Source organism: Dermochelys coriacea, chromosome 11 (assembly GCF_009764565.3).
Source record: "Dermochelys coriacea isolate rDerCor1 chromosome 11, rDerCor1.pri.v4, whole genome shotgun sequence".
Classification (NCBI taxonomy): domain Eukaryota; kingdom Metazoa; phylum Chordata; order Testudines; family Dermochelyidae; genus Dermochelys; species Dermochelys coriacea.
The window spans coordinates 29,766,709-29,788,387 of NC_050078.2; the positions used below are offsets into that span (position 1 = coordinate 29,766,709).

Below are 21,679 nucleotides of genomic sequence, written 5' to 3' on the forward strand. Positions count from 1 at the left end.
TTAAATTTCAGTAAGACCAGCCATTTTCCTATAGTGCCACTACAGTAAGACTTTAATAGGAAGTTCATTGGATGTACTGAGATAGAAAAGATTTAATAAAATCTGATGACCTGTAATGAAATATGAAGATTAGTTCTCAGGGACACAAGCATAAAATACCTTCTCTATAGCTGGCAGCAGTATTGGAATGAAGCCTACGTGTTTAATCATAGTGCAGAAGCAGCTCAAGATTTATGGAAACGTTTGCCTGAACTTCCCCTCTAACTTCCTTTCTTTTGTACCTGTGTGGAGGATTTTACATGGAAACTTTCTGGTGTCACTTTTGTTCTGGTTTCAGAGTAGCAGCCGTGTTAGTCTGTATTCGCAAAAAAGAAAAGGAGTACTTGTGGCACCTTAGAGACTAACAAATTTATTAACTAATAAATAACTAATATTAACTAATAAATTTTTAGTCTCTAAGGTGCCACAAGTACTCCTTTTCACTTCTGTTAACCTTTCTTGACTTAGATAACTCTTTGCTGATAGTATTGAAATGGGTTTAAGAAAACATCTTAAATGCCTAGTTTTTGGAGGGTCTTGGAAGCTCAGCACTCTCTAAAACCAGGCTCCTTTCAAGTGTCTCAGAAAACATAATCCAAAAATTGACACCCAGTATCACTATGTAAATAGGTTTATTTTGTCTATGAAGTGGCTTTTCTTTTAAAATTGTCTATCAGCATTTCCCTATTATCGAGAGAGAGTACTGTATACATAAGGCCGTGAAGTATTTTATTCAGCATTCAGCTTCAAGTTGCTTGTGCTTATATTATTTAGGATTCTGATAAAAGATTTTAGAAAACAATTTTTTCAACACAGGTACATGAGAAGCCACATGAAAAATATTTTTATTTCTGCCTCACATCCTCAATTTTTCTCTCCAAAATGATTGTTGCATCTGAAAGTTTAATACTGCAATTCAAATTTTTTAAAGTCAATAAGGGCAGTGAGTACATCGAAAACAGTGATTTATAAACATAGGAGTTACTTAAAATAACAAGAATATAACGTGACTTTTAATAAAACACATTATTAAGTAATCCATGAGATGCACATTGTAAAGCCACTTTTGTTTAAGGTGTATGCAGCAGGAAAGCATATTGTTTATGTTTAGAGTAGAAAGCCACACAGGGCAACATCTGACCAATCTTAGATGTTGTAAATTGTGTGAAGGCACTGGCTTGGGAATCTGGAGCTGGAGGCTCCAATACTGTGACAATGGTGGCTATGTATAGCTAGAAGCTAGTCTGCTGATAGATCTACTTGGTGATCAAGAAAATTTAAACATTTTATGTTGGCTAGTGTAATTATGAATATTCTTCTTTATTGAGTCCTATTAAGCCTTTGCCTCACTAATACTGTAGCAGTGAGTGCCACAGATTAACTGCTGTTAGAAAATACTGCCCTTCATCAACTTTACTTAGGTTGTCTAAATTTTATTGAATGTCTCCTTCTCATATGAAGAATATATAGAAACTGACAACATACTTTCTCTGTACTATTTTATATAACTGGTTCATGTACCCTGTTAATCTCTTTTCTAAACTAAATTGTCCTAATATTTTTCTTTCCTCATATGAAAGTCCTTTCATACTGCTAATAACTTTTGTTCTTCAAGTATGTCAGTGCGGATCCCACTCTAGGGATCCAAATGTGTGCAGGCTTGGAATGCTATAGCAGGGGCCCTTGGTGCTATGACTGCACAGAGCACATCCTGGTGCCACCACTCAGAGCATAAATACTTGCTTCCATCATCCTATCCCTACAGCTCAAGATTAGGGTTGGCAATTTTGGTTGGACATATTCATGGAGGTTTCATCACATGACATAATCTTTAATTAAAGATTAATGTTTAATTCCTGAACAATCCTAGAGGGTTGGCAACATAGGCTCTTGGCTTGCAGGACGCATACTTCCACACAACCTGTAGGAAGTATCTACAGTGTACATAATCTTCATGGTAATAAAACATGCATAGTCTACTGAGGACTGGGGCAGACAGAGCAACTCCTGTTGATGGCATTATACTACTCTTTGTAGAGTGAAGTTTCAGATATGGCACAATTCTACAAATCCACAAATCTCTGGGGTGGCCCTCTGGGTGATGCTAGGTCAGGTCAAATCATGCACATCAATGGAGAGCTTGAGAGCATGGTGGGCTTGTCCATTTTGGCGGCATGGCTGAAGAGCAGGCAACACTGCTTTTCAATATAGTGAGCTATCAGAGGAAGGCCAGATCTGTGAGATTATTGCATTTTGTACAAAGTTGAACTGTTTTATGGATTTGGCGCTGACAGCACATACAGAATACTTCTAGTTGCTTCAAGTCTGCCTGTAATATGGTCCAGGTTTCTGACCCATATAGAACTACAGGCAGCACACAGCTGCAGTGTTGGCTGCCCTCAAGGAAAGGGATGTTTAAAAAGCCATGTTTTCCATGTGTGTGGGCTGGGGTATTAAATCCCTCCTCAATCCATCATTTTTGTTCTAGTTTATTTTTAGGGAGCTTCTGTGTTACTCTCATTTTTGAGCTTCTGTTTCATTCTGTAGTATTTTACAGGAATATAATACCTATTTAAATATACTTTGTTTTTTGAACAGCAGGCATTGGGTTCTAATTTCAATCTGTAAATGAAAATGGTAACTAATTTAAAGATTTAAAAGGGAAGTGATGGAAACATCAAGTTCCTTCCTTCTGCCATTTTCCCCCGCCTCCACAGGATGGGGAAATTTTCACTTTGGAAAAAAATAGCCCTGTTTACAGATGGTGGCTGTCAGATACTGCCCTATGTATGCTATTTGCTGCTTCGGTGGGCAATGACACAAATCTAACTTGTATCTGTAAGTAACTTGTCCATATTGTTTGGTGGAGACATCTTTTTTCATAATTTGCAAATGGTTTGATTGTGTGCAGATTTGATTTCCAGCAGAAATTATCCCCCCCCCCCCAGTTTAATTCAAACTGGATATTAAAAGATTGAGATAATGTTCTGAAGAAATAGCTGCAATTAATGGATTTTTCTTCCTCTCATGTAATCCTGGCTCAGCGACACATTGGTGTGGCCCTAAAGAAAAATCACTTTGCCTTTTTCTGTTTCTGCACCCATACAATGGCTATAATAGGTTGACATTATCTTACAGTGGTGGTGTAAGCATTTATTACTTAGAGGCAGATCCTCAGCTCATGTACGTCAATATAGCTCCATGGAAATGTATGGAATTAATTCCCAGTTCACACCAGCTGAGGATCCTGACCTTGATATCTGTACTGTGCTTTGAATATGCTAAGTATCATGATCTTTTTCTTTTTTACTTTGTGGTTGTAAAAATTAGCTTCGTAATAGACTATAAATCAAATGATTGACAGCTTGCGCAGTTTGCTGTCTTTACTTTGCTGTGTTTATAGTTGAGGGGGAAATAAGGATGATTTCACACATTACAGCCCAATTTGGCATGGTGCTCTAGATTCACTGATTTTAATCACATTTTCAGAGTTGAATAAGGAGGACTTCTCTCTCAACGTAAAACATCTTGTACTTCTCAGGGGTTCACAGCTGGAGGCCTTGCCCTCTGTCATTCCAAAACCAAAAGGTTATTTTTTTTAGGTTCCATTAAAGTGGCCATCTGTCCAGAATAGCTAACTATTAATTCACCACAGTTGCCTCAAATCCAGACAAGTTAGAGGGAATAGGAACTCTCATCCACCTGTTCTGCGCACACAGGAACCCGCAGACACCATTACATTAAGAGGATTCAGTTCAGATCTTCACTTCTCTGGAAGAAGTAACTGGCTTTCTGGGCAGCTGGCTGTGACCTCTCTGAATCCTGGTATCTCATTACAAGGATGAGGGATATTTTTCCCAGTGTAGGTTGTGAAGTGAAGTACTTTTGCTTTCAGAAGCTTTGTATGTGGTATCACCAAGGAACTGCAGGCCTGATCTAGTTATTTAAAGTCAATGGAAATTTTATTCATTAGCTTCAGTAAACTGTCTGGACCAGGTCCTTAGTGTATAGTTATTCTTGAAAATAAGCATATTTATCCTATGGGTTTTATTTAACTAGAATGGAAAGTGTAAAAGTAACTAGATATTTTACAATAAAATGTAACATGCTAAACCTACTGTGGCTGTTGCCTGCAAACTGCAATTGCTTATCTTCAGTGAATGATACTATTTGAGTGTGCCTTTTATAAATTTGACTTTGATTCTTAATGTACTTGTGAGAATTGGGTAAACAGCAGTTGTCACAAAGAATCCAAATGTATTTATTCTGGGCTTTAAAAGTTCCTGTTGGCTTTCTGAACTAAAAGCTTTGAGATGCCCTGAGATTATTCTGGAGACAGTTGCTGACCTTTATATACTGCATTCATAAACTAAAATCCAAGAGCTGAATTTCCAAAAATAGGATTTAACATCCTCAATTATAGGAACACTATAAGAGAAGTTTAGATTCTTTTTACATAGTGCACAAATACAATAGTCATATACTGTGAAAATTGGTTCAGGTCAGCAGGGCACAGTTCAAGGCAGAGTACAAAGTGCATTACTAAAAATATAAAGACAAAGAAAAAAATTATAATGATTTGAAAATGGAGTTCCAGGGAACTCTAATAAAGGAAAAAATGCAAGAGAAAAAAGTGAGAGCCTAATCAAAAACATCATTGTAAAATCAGGAGAAATGATATGCAAAGAAATAAAACAAATGAAGTATTCTAAGAAGCAACTACAGGAAAATAAGGACAGTTGTATTGCTTATCTTCTGAGAAACACTATTAGCTACTTTAGTGTAGACCGCAACTTAATCTGTAGGAAATAACAGTCTTGGTGAATAAGTGCATGCTTGTGTGAAAAATCCCCTTTATAATATGGAGATTTAGGGTATGAAAACATTCTGCAGTATTTCATATGGATTTGAATAGTGGTACAGAAAGAGAAAGTACCAGTCTACAAAATCATAATACTGGTAAAATGGTGATGTATACCTTTGGTTTTCTAGTGGTTTTCAATGTGAAAAAAGGGGTGTGGGAGTGCCTGGTGCTTGATAAAAAAACAGTAAACTGTGGTGGTTTGTGAAAGCTAAAGCTTAAAAATGGAAATGGGACTAGCACATCTATATCTCAACCAGTTTATTTAAATTTTGACCTCATGCAACCTAAGTGAAACATAGCTAGTGTATTTTTATTTTCAAATGGCTAAGTTAAATAATATATACAGCTCAAAATACCACAGGACATATTAAAAATAATTAGTTGAATATTGGTTATGCAATGGCTGTGTAAGCAAACACAGCAGCCATTATGTGAGCTGAACAATAGCTCACTCATCCTTGGATATTGGGACGTGCTTTATTGAAAGAATGCACATTGGCTAGAGTGCCAAGCTTATCCCCTGCTCTTTTCAACAAATATAATGGAATCTTTTACTCTCCTCTGTACAGCCACCAAAGTCGAGCAGGTTAAATAGCTTGTAAGAAGAACAGCACTTCTCACTGGATGAAACTTACTCATGCTTTGTGCAGTGTGTGTGTAAATGAGCTTTGTGAAAGGAAACAATCCAGAGTTGTGGGGATCCACAGTACAGCCCATGGCCCTTTTTCAGAGTAGCCCCTTAGCCACCTTTGCAGCCGGTACCCTAGGATGGAAAGGGGGTAGGCCCCCTTCATCTTCCCTGTGGAGGTATTTTGACCTACAGGCCAACTTGACACAAATCCTTCCCTATGCTGGAATGTGCATAGCTTGCTTAGGCCTAGTCTAAGTGTACTCTTGGAGCCAGCTCTGCCATGTGTAGAAGTGGAGCCTCCTGGTATGCCTCTTCTATAGGTGCTCATGCTACGCAGCAGAATCTCAGGGCTTTCCCCAAGTTGGGTGATTTGAGATACCCATTTGACTTGGTGAATTTCACTGACTGCAGTACTGCAGATATGCTTCCGATTTAGGTGCCAGCAAATGGGTATTAGCCCAACTACTAACGTGGGATTTGAACTTTCTGCAGGGAAAAAAAAAAGTCATAGCTTCCCTATTAGGAGTATTTTCAGTATTGATCCCACATTAAGGTTCAGTGAAGTACCAAAGACACACTAGTGACTAAATATAGTTATGATGGAAGTACTGGATAGCTGAGGGACAGCATGTAATCATGGATTAATCATGTACCCACATAACACCAATTATCCCCACTGAATATTTTTTTCCCATTTAATGAACTGAACTATTGTAATCAGGGGGTAGAGTACAAGGTGGTGGTTTTGACAGATATAGCCCTAAAATGACCTGGAACCTCCTTGCCAGAAAGTCCAAACTTCTCCAGGCAACCACAGTTGCAATCAGAGGAGATACCCAAGCTCCTGCCACTCCAGCCCCAATCAGGGGGAATGGATTGGGGCTGGGCAACTAGCTAGGACTGGCCTGGAAACTGGTCCCACCTGCCAGCCTCATTAATGGGCTAAATGTTTGGGAGGAAGTGAGTCCAAGGGGGTTAGGGGGTGCAAAGACTAGGAGGGGAGAGTGGGCTCAGAAGGCCTGTGCTAGGCCAAACCTGTAAATAACTTATAAATAGTTGGAGGTTGGTGGTGGGGACCAGACACAGGAATAAAGAACATGGATGTTGCACCAGCTTGGAGTGGTCCTGATTCATTCATAGATACTAAGGTCAGAAGGGACCATTCTGATCATCTAGTCCGACCTCCTGCACAGCGTAGACCACAGAATCTCACCCACCCACTCCTACGAAAAACCTCACCTATGTCTGAGCTGTTGAAGTCCTTAAATCATGGTTTAAAGACTTCAAGGAGCAGAGAAGCCTCCCTCAAGTCACCCATGCCCCATGCTACAGAGGAAGGCGAAAAACCTCCAGGGCCTCTCCAATCTGCCCTGGAGGAAAATTCCTTCCCGACCCCAAATTTGGCAATCAGCTAAACCCTGAGCATATGGGCAAGATTCACCAGCCAGATACTACAGAAAATTCTTTCCTGGGTAACTCAGATCCCATCCATCTAATATCCCATCTCAGGGGATTTGGCCTATTTACCCTGAATATTTAAAGATCAATTACTTACCAAAATCCCATCATACCATCTCCTCCATAAACTTATCAAGTAGAATCTTAAAACCAGACAGATCTTTTGCCCCCACTGCTTCCCTTGGAAGGCTATTCCAAAACTTCACTCCTCTGATGGTTAAAAACCTTCGTCTGATTTCAAGTCTAAACTTCCTGGTGGCCAGTTTATACCCATTTGTTCTTGTGTCCACATTGGTGCTGAGCTGAAATAATTCCTCTCCCTCTCCTGTATTTATCCCTCTGATATATTTGTAGAGAGCAATCATATCTCCCCTCAACCTTCTTTTAGTTATGCTAAACAAGCCAAGCTCCTTAAGTCTCCTTTCATAAGACAAGTTTTCCATTCCTCGGATCATCCTAGTAGCCCTACTCTGTACCTGCTCCAGTTTGAATTCATCCGTTTTAAACATGGGAGACTAGAACTGCACACAGTATTCTAGGTGAGGTCTCACCAGTGCCTTGTATAATGGTACTAAAACCTCCTTATCCCTACTGGAAATGCCTCTCCTGATGCATCCCAAAACCGCATTAGCTTTTTTCACAGCCATATCACATTGGCAGCTCATAGTCATCCTATGATCAACCAGTACTCCAAGGTCCTTCTCCTCCTCTGTTACTTCTAATTGATGCGTCCCCAATTTATAACTAAAATTCTTGTTAGTAATCCCTAAATGCATAAGCTTACACTTCTCACTATTAAATTTCATCCTATTACTATTACTCCAGTTTACAAGGTCATCCAGATCCTCCTGTATAATATCCTGATCCTTCTCTGAATTGGCAATACCTCCCAGCTTTGTATCATCTGCAAACTTTATTAGCACACTCCCACTTTTTGTGCCAAGATCAGTAATTAAGAGATTAAATAAGATTGGTCCCAAAACTGATCCCTGAGGAACTCCACTGGTAACCTCCCTCCAACCTGACAGTTCTCCTTTCAGTAGGACCTGTTGCAGTCTCCTCTTTAACCAATTCCTTATCCACCTTTTGATGTTCATATTGATCCCCATCTTCTCCAATTTAACTAATAATTCCCCATGTGGCACGGTATCAAATGCCTTACTGAAATCTAGGTAAATTAGATCCACTGCATTTCCTTTATCTAAAAAATCTGTTACCTTTTCAAAAAAGGAGATTAGGTTGGTTTGGCACGATCTACCTTTTGTAAAACCATGTTGTATTTTGTCCCATTTACCATTGACTTCAATGTCCTGAACTAATTTCTCCTTCAGAATTTTTTCCAGGACCTTGCATACTACAGATGTCAAACTAACTGGCCTGTAGTTACCCGCATCACTTTTTTTTCCTTTCTTAAAAATAGGAACTATATTAGCAATTCTCCAATCATTCGGTACTACTCCTGAGTTTACAGATTCATTAAAAATTCTTGCTCATGGGCTTGCAATTTCAGGTGCCAATTCCTTTAATATTCTTGGATGAAGATTATCTGGGCCCCCTGATTTAGTCCCATTAAGCTGTTTCAGTTTCGCTTCTACCTCAGATATGGTAATACCTACCTCCATATCCTCATTCCCATTTGTCATGCTACCATTATCCCCAAGATCCTCTTTAGCCTTATTAAAGGCTGAGGCAAAGTATTTGTTTAGATATTGGGCCACGCCTAGATTATCTTTATCCTCCACTCCATCCTCAGTGTTAAGCGGCCCCACTTCTTTCTTAGTTTTCTTCTTATTTATATGGCTATAGAACCTTTTACTATTGGTTTTAATTCCTTTTGCAAGGTCCAACTCTACTCGACTTTTAGCCTGTCTCACTTTATCCCTACATGTTCTGACCTCAATTAGGTAGCTGTCCTTGCTGATCCCTCCCATCTTCCACTCCCTGTATGCTTTCTGCTTCTTCTTAATCACCTCTCTAAGATGCTTGCTCATCCAGCTTGGTCTACAACTCCTTCCTATGAATTTTTTCCCCTTTCTTGGGATATAGGCTTCCAATAGCTTCTGCAGTTTTCATTTAAAGTAATCCCAGGCCGCCTCTACCTTTAGATCCATAAGTTCTTCCAATCCACTTCCCTAATCAATTTCCTTAATTTTTGAAAGTCAGCCCTTTTGAAATCAAAAACCGTAGTTGCAGATTTTTTTGTTAATCCTTCCATTTAGTTTGAACTGAATTAGCTCATGATCATTTGAGCCAAGATTATCCCCTACAACCATTTCTTCTATGAGGTCCTTGCTACTCACCAAACTTAAATCTAAAATGGCATCCCTTCTAGTCGGTTCAGCAACTACTTGATGAAGGAATCCATCAGCTATCGCATCTAGGAAAATCTGAGCCCTATTATTTTTACTAGCACTGGTCCTCCAGTCTATATCTGGGAAGTTAAAGTCTCCCATGATCACGCAGTTTCCATTAGTATTTACTTTAATAAAGACATTAAAAAGGGCTCTATCCATATCCAAATTAGATCCCGGAGGTCTATAGCACACGCCAAGCACTATCGTAGGAGAGGCTTTACTAATTTTCTTCCCCAGTGTAATATTTGCCCAGACGGACTCTGTCTTATCCATTGCATCGCTTCTTATTTCTTTACATTCTACCTCATCATTGATATACAATGCTACTCCACCACCTTTACCTTTGTTTCTGTCTTTCCTAAACAGCACATACCCTTCAATACCTGTAGTCCAGTCATGACTACTATTCCACCATGTTTCTGTTATCCCTATAATATCTGATTTCACTTCCTGCACCAGTAGCTCTAGTTCCTCCATTTTGTTACCTAGGCTCCTCGCATTGGTGTATAAACATCTTAATTTTTGCTGTTTGGCCTCGCTCACATTTTGTACCCTATTAGGCACAGTCATTTTACAGCCAGTATAACCTATTAGACTAGTATCCACACCGCCCTCGCTCCTTATATACATTCTCCTACCCACGGCTGTATCCTTTCTTACTTTGTCTTCTTCCCTCTCAATGCTAAAATCTGGTGTGGAGATTTCCTGGACATCTCCCAACCATCTCCCCCTAATTCCTAGTTTAAAGCTCTCTTTATCAGTTGTGCCAGCCTTGATCCTAGAAGTCTATTTCTTTCCCTATTCAGATGAAGTCCATCCTGAGAGAACTGTCCTCTGTCTGTGAATGCCTCCCAGTGGCCATACATCCCAAAGCCCTCCTTATAACACCACTGCCTAAGCCATCTGTTGACAGTCATAATCTTGTCACACCTTTGTTGCCCTTCTCTAGGAACAGGAAGGATCCCGCTAAAGATCACCTGAGCCTCAATTTCCTTAAGCGTCTTCCCCAGCCTAGCATAGTCTCCCTTTATACTTTGCAGCGAGAATCTAGCCGTATCATTTGTTCCCACATGAAGGATAATTAGGGGATTCTTTCCCGCTCCCTTTAGGATCCTTTTCAACCTCAGGTCTACATCCCGTATCTTAGCACCCGGAAGACAGCACACCCTTCTATTCTCTGGATCAGCTCTAGTTACAGGCCTGTCTATTCTTCTCAATAAAGAGTCCCCGATCACATAGACCTGCCTTTGCCTGGTGTCGGTGCTATTCTCCAGTCTCTCCCCTGTTCCCTCTGGCTGCAAGTTCTTTCCATTCCTATTTTCCCTTATAATCCTCTTCAACCCATCCTGTATCCTCCTGGGGCTCATATTTGGTGTAGTCTCCCTTGACTCTTCCGCTTTTCCTATAGGACTAGCCTCTCTTCTCTTCTTCTTTTACCCTTCCACCTTCAACAAGTACCTGCGGAGCCCCTTCTTCATTTTCCAACTCTGCAAACCTATTCCTAAGCTCTATTTCTCCTTCACTAGCCCGTCTTTTCCTCTGCCTGGTTCTTTTAGTCACATGCTTCCACTGACCACTTTCCTCACCCAGTCTCCCCTCAAAATTCCCCAGCCCTGCTTCCATCCGTGAGTCTGAGCTTTTCCCTTCAGATACCTCATATCTTTGCTCCATCATCTGCTCAAACCCCTTCCTAAACTCAATGAGACTTTCCACCTGCATCTCCAAACCTCGGATCTTTTCCTCCATCAGCTCTATCAGACGGCATTTCATGCAGAAAAAACTCTTACCGGTTCCCCCCTCCAGGATCATGTACATACCACAGCTTCCACATCCAGTCATCCTCAATGAGTCTTCCACTACAGGAGTCACTCCCACAGCTGCCTCCGTATCTGTCATCGCCTTCCCACCTAAATCCTGTTGTTCTGGGCAACACAAGCCATACCAAAAAGACCCCCCCCCAGCAAAAGCAAACCCCAAACAAGCACCACAATACAAACTCCCACTCAAACTCCCCTGTTTAGAGCTCTGTTTGCTAGCTCCTGTGCCGCTGCCTGACTGGCTGGCTACCTTTATAGGACCTCTAGTCAGAAGTCCCACCCCCTAATCAGGGCTCAGCTGCTCTCCCAGCACAAAGCCCCTACACACACACAAATACTAAAAATACAATACCAAGTACAGCTACCTTCTCCTCCAACAGAACTCCCACTCAAACTCCCCTGTTTAGAGCTCTGTTTGCTAGCTCCTGTGCTGCTGCAGCTGTCTGTGCCGCTGCCTGACTGGCTGGCTACCTTTATAGGGCCCCTAGTCAGAAGCCCCACCCCCTAAGCAGGGCTCAGCTGCTCTCCCTTTTCTTTTGAAAATTTTTTGTAGGTTTTCCTTTGAGGAAGAGGACTGAAAGGTCAGATACAGAGTGATGGCTTTGTGAAAAGTGTTCCACCCCGTCCACAGGTGATGGGGTGGTATTGTCTGTCATTTTTCTGTGAGTTCATTCAAGAGCATAGTAATTGTCTTATTTCACCAATGTAGTTACTATTGGGGCATTTAGTGCACTAGATGAGGTCACCACATGTTATGATAGGCATGGGTAGGATCCATGGATCTTGAAAGTTATGTTGTGGGGGGTGTTGATCCTTGCAGCAGTGGAGATATGTTTGCAACTGTTCTGGCAGGGTCTTGTGCAACTTTGACTTGGTGTCCGGGTCTGTGGGGAGCTTGCTTCTGATGATGAGCATGGAGAGGTTGGTGTGTTGTTTTGAAGGGAGGGACACTGGAGAAATAGGGAAATTAGGAGAACATTAAAGAGTATACTAAATAGTGTTAATAACTAAATCACATTAATAGTTTGGGAATAAGGCCCATGGGCTTAATGGTTCGTTGCCAATCAACTGTGCATGACATCTGAGTTTACTAGTAACTCAAACTCTTTCTATCTGGACTTATGAGGTTCAAATATACTCAAAAGTTACATGCTTGGTCTCTGGGGCTCAGTTGATGATCTATCTGCTCTAATAGTGCCCCTCACCTGGCTGATAAACAATGTCAAACTTACTTTGGGAGGAGTCTTCTCACCCATTCTGCTTACTGATAGAAATGTGCTACAGTATTGATTGTCTATCAGAAGACGCCCTCTTGAGGACTACAGTTAATGTCTGCTGGATTTGATATAGTCAGGGATTATTTTTACAGACTCTCCTGGCACATCCATTTGCTCAAACACGAGAGAGAAGATAGCATCCATTTTGGAGCCATAATAAAAATAGATTTTCCTATGTTACGAATGCATCTGTTTTAGACTATATATCCAGCTTTATTTTAAAAAAGTACTAATGAATGGTGGTTTGCTTAAATACATTTTATATCTTACATAAAGATTGGACATGGGTTGGCCTTGTTGCATTTTAACCACAATAGAGCTACAATTCTGCATGGCAAGAATGTGTTATCTAAAAATGAAATTTAATCTATTTTAGTTACAGCACGAGTACAGACTCTGTAGGAAGTTATGTAGCTTTACAGATTAAAAGTTACAATATAGCAAAATCTGCTTTTGAAGTTTTACCCTGATGCACTTCAATGAATAACTGTAGAGCAACAACAGATTGCTGTAGTTCTCCAGCTTGAGGAGTGTGTAGTTCAAGCTTTCAAGAATGAAAATGCAAGCTGCAAGCGTGTTCTGTGCCTTATTTGTTAATTTATAATGTTCACAATGACAACCAGAAAATATTGTTCAGTAGTATACAATGCTATTGCCATGAAATTCCTGGATCCATCTGCTGATGCTGCTTGAAGTAGTATACCATGCTATTGCCATGAAATTCCTGGATCCATCTGCTGATGCTGTTTTGTATTGCTGGACCTTATCTGTTTGCACAAATTGCTATTAAGTCTGAATTATGACGTCACTATCTCAGGGATTTCCATTAGGTGTTAGTCTGTTTAAATACTAAGTATTTCTCTTCTGGTTAGAGCCTGGTGCTAGGAAGTGAAACACCCTGTCACAGCAGATAATGGAACAGATCCCACAGATAGTATTTAACTACATTTTAATGGGAGGTGAGGTTCTGCAAGGATAGGTATCAGGTCAAAGCCAGTGACTAGATCAATGATGGGGCTGATCAAACATTTATCAAACTGGTTTCAGGTAAAGAAAAATGTTCGTTAAATTTCTGCTTTCTGCAGAATTCTTGTCAAAAAAGCAATCTGAAGACCAAATACCTCTAAACTGAAATATTTCACTTGAAAACCAAAATATTTTTATTCAAACTTGCTGCCACAGTGCATAATAGGAACTATAGTTTGGTTGTCTTGTGTCCCCATTCTCTTACATGAGCATGGCTCCTCAATTGGACTTCATGTCTCATGCTGTGCCACCGGACTCCCATAATGTACCATCTTCCTATCAAAAATGAAGACTGTGGGACTTCATGGGAGGTGCAGCTGAACCAGTGGCACGAGGCACTACAACTATCATGAAATACTGCAGCAGTATTTCCAAATTGAAATGTTTTGGATTTCAACCAAAGTGTATATGTGTTTTTGTTTTGTTTTGTTTTTTTAAACCAAAAAGTTTAAATTTCCAGCCAGAAGAGGAAAGTGGGAGCTATAGTTTATGGATGATGTGATTTTACTGTGTTAATCATGTTTAAGCTTTTGAGCATGTGATTTAGGATGATTTAGTTCATGTTGGCCCTGCTTTGAGCAGGGGGTTGGACTACATGACTCCTGAGGTCTCTTCCAGTCCTAATATTCTATGATGTTATGTCCACTGGTGTTCCTACAAGCCTGAGCAGACTCAGTCTGAGCTAGGTGCCTGTTCAGTTTATCATATGCGGTCTGTCTGTCTGTGTGTGTGTGTCTGTCTCTCTCTCTCTCTCCAGCAAAGCTGCTTCCTCGGTGTTCACTGAACATTAGTTATGAAGCTGATCACATCTCCAGCAAGGAAACACTGTATAGTTCATATAGTACAGTACCTAATCTACTGACTGGAACAGCCACACCAACTAGGTGCAGGTCCTAGTTTCCCTGCCAGGTAGATTGCATATTTCACTCCAAAGCGTAATTGATTTAGTTGGGGTTGGTCCTGCTTTGAGCAGGGGGTTGTACTAAATGATTTCCTGAGCTCTCTTCTAAGTCTAAGAATGAGTATCTGTTGAGAACTACAAACCTTTGAAGTATTAGCATCATTTCCTCCTGGCCTATTTAGGGGTATTGTGGACCAATATAGGTCCATTTCTTAGTTTTATTTTAATTTTTCATGGGGTGGAGGTAGAAGAAATGGGTGCCTCTTTCCTGGCCTGATTGCCTTGCAGAAGGGGACAGGGATAAACTTCCTCCCTAGTTTCACCACACTTGTAAGGAAGACTCTCTGCTATAGAGGGGAAGGAGACCATGGGCATGTGGAAACCAGCTATCTGGCCAGGTGTATGCCCCACCCACCTCTCTGGTGGTAAAGGGATATGAACACTTTGAAGACTTGCTACAACATATTCACTCTGCCATTTCCCCAGACTGGGGATTCCCCAGAATCCTCAGACTGGGGGATTCATCCTCTCCCCCTTTCCATCTATGCTACTTTGGGGGAGGGGGAGGGCAGTTATCTTGCTCCTTCCTTTGCCCTAAATGTTTTCCTCCCCTGGTTTCTTAAGTCTTGCTGCATCCTATAGCCAGTTTCGTGCTGCTGTGTAGAGCAGAGGTACTCAAACTTCATTGTACGACAACCCTCTTCTGACAACAAAAATTACTACATGATCCCAGGAGCGGGGATCAAAGCCCAAGCCCCACTGCCTCAGGTGGGGAGGCCAACGCCAGGGCTTCAGCTTCAGCTCTAGACGATGGGGCTCAGGGTTTGGCCTTGGGCCCCAGCAAGTTTAAGACAGCCCTGACAACCCCATTAAAACAAGGTTTGAGAACCATTGGTCTAGAGAAATGCATATATTCTGACATCTTCAGCAAACGGGTGACAGAACTTATTCCAGTAAGAAGAGTGGGATGAAGGGATTCTGAGGCTGTGTGTAAAAACTATGCCCTATTACAATTCTTAAATACATGTTTGGGTTTTAACAGTGTCTGACCCTCTCTTTTCTCCAAAAAGTGAGGGCCAAGGATACAGTAGTGCTTCAACATTAGTGGCTAACAGTCTAAATATTTTACATGCTTTTTATAATGCAGTGGGATGTTTAAAGCAGGATGAAAAGTTAACAATAAATAATGTGCATGTGGCTGCTGGTGGGGTGAGATTGCCAAATGCTGTTCAGGGATAACTAAAAGAGCAGAACAACATACATGACTGCTTCTCTCTCTCTTGTGGGTTAGGTATACTTTCCAAGATAAAATCTGATGATTAGGAAGCATATAGAGCACTATAATTTCTTATCATTCCTTCCCCAGAGCCAGATCCAAAGAACCAGCAACTGCCCAGACTCTGAAAAACCATTTTATAAAATGTCAAATGAGCATTTAGTAGCAGTTCTTGTGCCTAGTGTATTTAGCTCTGGGGAGGATGCCGCTGACTCTGATGCACGTTAAACAATGAACCTGTCATACACACATAGGAACAGGAAACTTTATGGAGCAGATATAAAATTTCAGAATCACCACTCGCAGTTCTAAAGTGGCCCCAGTTTTAAGAATCCCTCTGATAATTTCATATTACAGTCACAGTGAAACCTACTGTAATTCTTCCTCTTGCAATGTATAAATGTGCTGTGTGACAGGGTTGGGCCAGATGGCTCCAGGAGAGTAATAGAAGGCAGATATATTAGCCCCAGGTTAAGTAGGTCCCTTTTCCCTGGGTAAGGTAACAGGAAAGGTTCCAGAACTATCAGGAACCTTCTGGAGACAATTAAGACAGGCTGATTAGAACACCTGCAGCCAATCAAGAAGCTGCTAAAATCAATTAAGGCAGGCTAATCAGGGCAGCTGGGTTTAAAAAGCTCACTTCAGTTTGTGGTGCCTGTGTGAGGAGCGGGGAGCAAGAGGCACTAGGAGCTGAGAGTGAGAACGCGGACTGTTGGAGGACTGAGGAGTACAAGCATTATCAGACACCGGGAGGAAGGTCCTATGGTGAGGATAAAGAAAGTGTTTGGAGGAGGCCCTGGGGAAGTAGCCCAGGGAGTTATAGCTGTCGCACAGCTGTTCCAGAAGGCACCCTAGACATCTGCATTCCACAGGTCCCGGGGCTGGAACCCAGAGTAGAGGGTGGGCCTGGGTTCCCCCCAAACCTCCCAACTCCTGGTCAGACACAGGGGTTGACCTGGACTGTGGGTTCACGAAAATGACCAAACTGAGGGCTGCTGTGAAGCTCCAAGGTGAGCAAATCCACCAATAAGTGCAAGACCCACCAAGATAGAGGAGGAACTTTGTCACAGCTGATATTGATCAAAATGGGCATAATAGATGGATTCTTTAAAATGAGTTGTACTATATTCTTTGTTCAATTAAGGAGTAAACTAGAACTGGGGAGACAAGATTTCTGTGGTGTGGTCAAACGCTATGTACGCTATCTGTAGTCCATAATATATATATATATATAAAGTCAAACATCTAAGCTCGTTTCTATTAAATTCACCTAATAAGGACTAATGTCTAATTTGTTTAGTGAACTCATAGTTCACCAGTCTGCTCAGAAGTCCTTCATCTCCTGTGGAACAATGATGGTTTGGAAAGGCTTTTACAGGTGTTTGTTTTCTTTGTTGCAAGAATAAGCAATTATAATGAATAACTGGCAACAGAGGCTCTGATAAGTAACAGCCCCCCTCCGGGCATTTATGCTCTGTATTTTTTTTTTTTTTCAAAACCAAGCCAGTTCATTCCCATGCTAAGGAACTGAAAACACGAACAGAGAAATAAAAGGTTCCCAGCTCCGAAAAGTAAGCCATTATAGTCTCAGAAAAATATTGGGAGTTCCATGTGGAGATTGGAATACTGCAGATACTGCCCAGCCTGCTGAGGAGGAAGTCATGATTCATGAACTTAAATGGCAAGCTAGGCATGAAGATAGTTTGGTTGTATGTATGGGCACACAATATTTCTAAAGACCCCAATTAAATTCTATGGGACTTATGTCCATATGGGGCACAGTCCTATGCAAAATGGGAATGGGTAAACATCCTATAGTAAGGATATTGTTACTAAATTGTATAGATTTGTAAATTATTTCTGTAGTGCCTATAAAAAGATTTAAACTCCCTTAACCATTCCTGCAATTGTGGGCTCTACCCCACATAACATGTGACACATACCAAATATATGGTTTCAGAGTAGCAGCCGTGTTAGTCTGTATTCGCAAAAAGAAAAGGAGGACTTTTGGCACCTTAGAGACTAACAAATTTATTTGAGCATAAGCTTTCGTGAGCGATAGCTCACGAAAGCTTATGCTCAAATAAATTTGTTAGTCTCTAAGGTGCCACAAGTACTCCTTTTCTTTATACCAAATATATGTATTAACAAGCATTTATCTACACTAGTTGGTGATGACTTGCATAACTCATTTGTGGCTTTGCCAGTCTTGGGTAATGCAACCATCCCAAACTCATTCTGATGATATCTTTATAGCAGATCACACTCTCATGTATTCCATTTCTCTCTTGGTAGACTTCTCTCTGTATCAGGGAATGAGCTAAGGTGGAGGGATTTTTGAAGATTTTGTTTTTATTGATTTGTGTCAGATTTTAAATGGCATGATGTAAATGCTATTTTTTATGCTCATTTACCTACACATAGTTGTTAGCAGACACTGCTGTGTTGATGCTTCCTAGTTCCATTTTTATTACCTTCGTATTTTTTTCAAGCCAAGTATGCATGGAAATGAACAGGAAACTGAGGACTAATATTGTATGATAATTTTCTGCAATTTAATATAGAAAACTGGGTTGTTGCGTGTGTCGGATTTTTTTCAGGATCAGAAGCTAATTGGTTAGTACAATTCTCCTTCAAAAAGCTTTATTGAGTTCATTGTGGTCGACTGGTTTTGTAACGGTTTGTAGGACTGTTCTGTCACACAATTAATACAGTTAAGAGAGTACTTTTTTCTATTATTATGGTTTAAATATTTCACATGGGAGTGGGGTTCTCACAGATAATTTTTAGGTTGATGCTGTCAGTGGACAAGCTAATAGATCAAGCTGCCCAATTTGGATTCAATAAGTGGGACATCCTTTTGGATATCCCATTAAGCAGCCTATTTCATAGGAATGCTGTGGAGACATGCCTGGGGTGAAATCCTGATCCCATGAGTCTCTTGGGATTCTAGCTATTGACTTGGCTAGGCTAGGATTTCACCCCTGGCGAGTGAGACCTGGCTCCTGCCCCTGCCAGAAGTGACATCAGTGCTTCAGAGGAGAGTTCCTCTTCCTTTGCTTTTGGTACGGTTTCCTGAGATCCGGCTTTTTTGGTGGTGTTGATTAAAGCGGCTTCTTGTTTGTTTTTCCCCTCCATCCCCCAGCAAGCTGGACAACTGTACCCCCTGCACACCCCACCTCCGCTTAAAGGTGAGGTCAATCTCAGGTTTAGGAAACCATTTTGAATAAAAATATTGCTTGGCTTCAGACTTTAAATAGTAACTGAAGTTTTTTGTTAAAAAATATTTCATTGTTTCTTTTATTCTAGGAAATGAGTTCTGCGGTTGTGTGACAATGTCTGGGCAAATTATGTCACACTAATATCCCTGAGTATTTTCTGATTAATTTTAAGAACTTCCTTCACCAAACCTTCAAAACAAAGAAATCCAATCCTGCAGTCAAATGCCTGTGCAGGTTTGATTATAGGATCAGGGCCACAGAGGCAATGTTTTTATTTGATTATCCATGTCATCATTGTCATCATCAGATACATCTTGACACTGAAGAACTAGCAATTTTATTATGCTGATTGTTTTTAAAAGAATGCTCTTGTTTTATGGATTGATTTAACATGCAAATAATTAGTAATATAAAAACTTAGTTTTCTTGGAGATTTATTTTTTTATTTAAATACATATTGAAGGTACATAGTGAAATTGATTGTACTTATTACATTGTTTTTCAAGAGGATGTTCCTTGCCACTCTTTTGTCTTGTATAATATGATGATGTAATTATATCTCAAGTTCAATATACTTTTTATTTTGATACTGAGAAACTTAGAAAACTACTAAGCCATAGGTTAAAATGTGCTGTATGTACAAATACCTCTCATCAAGTATATTAAAATATATAAAACATATTCTAAGACTGTACCAATATTGTAGCATAATTCACATTGGGATAATATATGTTTACAATCTTCTCGCTCTGGGATTAGTTTCTTTATAGCTATAACATTTAGTAGCATGTGCGTAGCAGTCAAGGGTGAATTTTAAAAGGTTAGGAGTTTGGATTCAATTTTCATAAGCATCAGATAATTTGGATGCTTACATAAATCTCATGGACATCTCTTGTGTCTGCAAAATTTCACTGGGAATATGATACTATGACACAATCATATGTATAGATATGAGAATAACAATTCATTACTGTTACATGCGGTCACTGCAGAAACTAGAAGTGGGTGGAAAAATGTATTTGAAAATTCTACACTTTTTCTTTAAAAAAAAAAAAAAAAGTTTAGAATTTAAGTTCAGGTCCAGATGAAATCTGGGTGAAATCTCAGGCTGGACTGCAGACATTTTATTTTTCTCTAAATTACCCCATGTTGCTAGATGGCATAAGTCTCCTTTAGTGCAGAATGAAATCAACGCACAAATATTAAAAGTGGGTATTTTGTTATCTTGTGTTACAGCTGTTATTTCAAGAAACCAAGAAGGACCTGGAGAGATGGGAAAGGCTGTGCTCATTCCCAAAGATGAACAGGAGAAAATGAAAGAGCTGTTTAAAATCAACCAGTTTAATCTTATGGCCAGTGACTTGATTGCACTTAACAGAAGTTTGCCAGATGTAAGATTAGAAGGGTGAGTTTGCAATGCGCTGTGTACTTTTTAACACATATGGCTCAAAAATCATACTATGGGCCACATTTTACCAGTAGATATTTGCCCGGGATTCCAAATTGATTTCAAGGCATGATAGGGCTCAATATTAGATTGTTTAATACTTGATTATTTTCATTGTTTGGTTGAAGAAGCTGTTTGAAAACATAATGATGTATCTTCTATATTCCCTGTACTTACAAAATGCCTGTCAATGGCAATAGAAGTGTGTGTGTGTGTGTGTGTGTGTGTGTGTGTGTGTAGGGAGTGTACTGAGAAGAATTAGACCTCGATCACATTTTCTAAAGCTGCCTTTTATTTGTATTTTTTTTTAAATTGTTATCAGCGGACAACTGTGGCATGCAGTGAGCAATTTAGACAGCACTCAGTTACCAGCTATTGTACCTGAGGGGAAAAAACAGTATCTCTAATAATTCTGCTTGAAACATATTGGGTGAAGATTTAAGATGTGTATGCATAATCAGAACCTTACTTTAAAATAAAAAAGGGTAGTAAGAACTATTTCCAAAGGCTAGAAAGATGTCCTGAGAAGTCCTTGACACTTGTTCTCCAATATCATCTCTAGTTGTCTTCTAATACAAACTTTTATATATTAAAAAATGTTACTGTTCCACATAATGTAGTTTATGAAGCACTGTACAATGTCAGGTTGCATCAATCACTTCATATCATGGCATATGACATAGTTATCTAGTGTGTCACCTCACTATGATCATAGTTACTTTTTTTTCCCAAGGGGTACTTCTGAATATGTTATGAAAGTTTCTGTATTTACTATCTGAAAATTCATAGTAATTACTCACATAGATAGCTCCTAGCACTGAAGCACTAATGGTGGAAAAGTAAACTATCCTGAGACTGCATTCTGGCTTACATTATAAGGTCTTTGTAAAGTCCTGACTGTTTTGATTACTGTGATTTTATGTTACAAAAAACTTGGCTCAGATTTCCTGAAGAATTTTCTGTAATGTGCTGGCTTTTTGGGTGTCAGTGAGTGTATTGCCCTCAAGTTGTAAATCCATGTAGTGGCTTTGAGGTCTACGAGTGTCAGTACCACAACTCTCCTTCAGTTCAAGAGGCCTATTTTTAACGGAGTCAAAGGACAAGTGTGCCATCCATTGTGCTCTGCGTGTATGTATGCATGAACATGTGATTTATATAATTGTCAGTGTCTGCAGTGTATGTGGTGCTAAGTTGTTGTGCCAAATAAAATTCCCCATTCATTGCTGAACGTAATTCTTCACTTAAAGGTAGAAAAAACTCCATATGGTACCTTTCCAACTATGGCAATGGTGTAAATAGGAGAGGATAGGAATAAGAATTTCCTCTTGTCCCCCCAACATGTTTATGTCCATATTTCCAGGAAATAAT

The 21,679-nt window shown here is 40.0% G+C and overlaps 1 protein-coding gene across 4 annotated transcripts in view; it reads left to right on the forward strand.

The window, feature by feature from the left end:
• The window catches only part of GALNT13 (polypeptide N-acetylgalactosaminyltransferase 13), a 338,478-nt gene that overhangs the window by 103,953 nt on the left and 212,846 nt on the right, over positions 1-21,679 (forward strand). For all 4 annotated transcript variants that reach the window (XM_038421728.2, XM_043505126.1, XM_038421727.2 and 1 more), the window contains one exon: positions 20,101-20,269. In XM_038421728.2, coding sequence (XP_038277656.1) covers positions 20,101-20,269 — 169 coding nt within the window. The remainder of the gene's footprint in view (positions 1-20,100; positions 20,270-21,679) is intronic.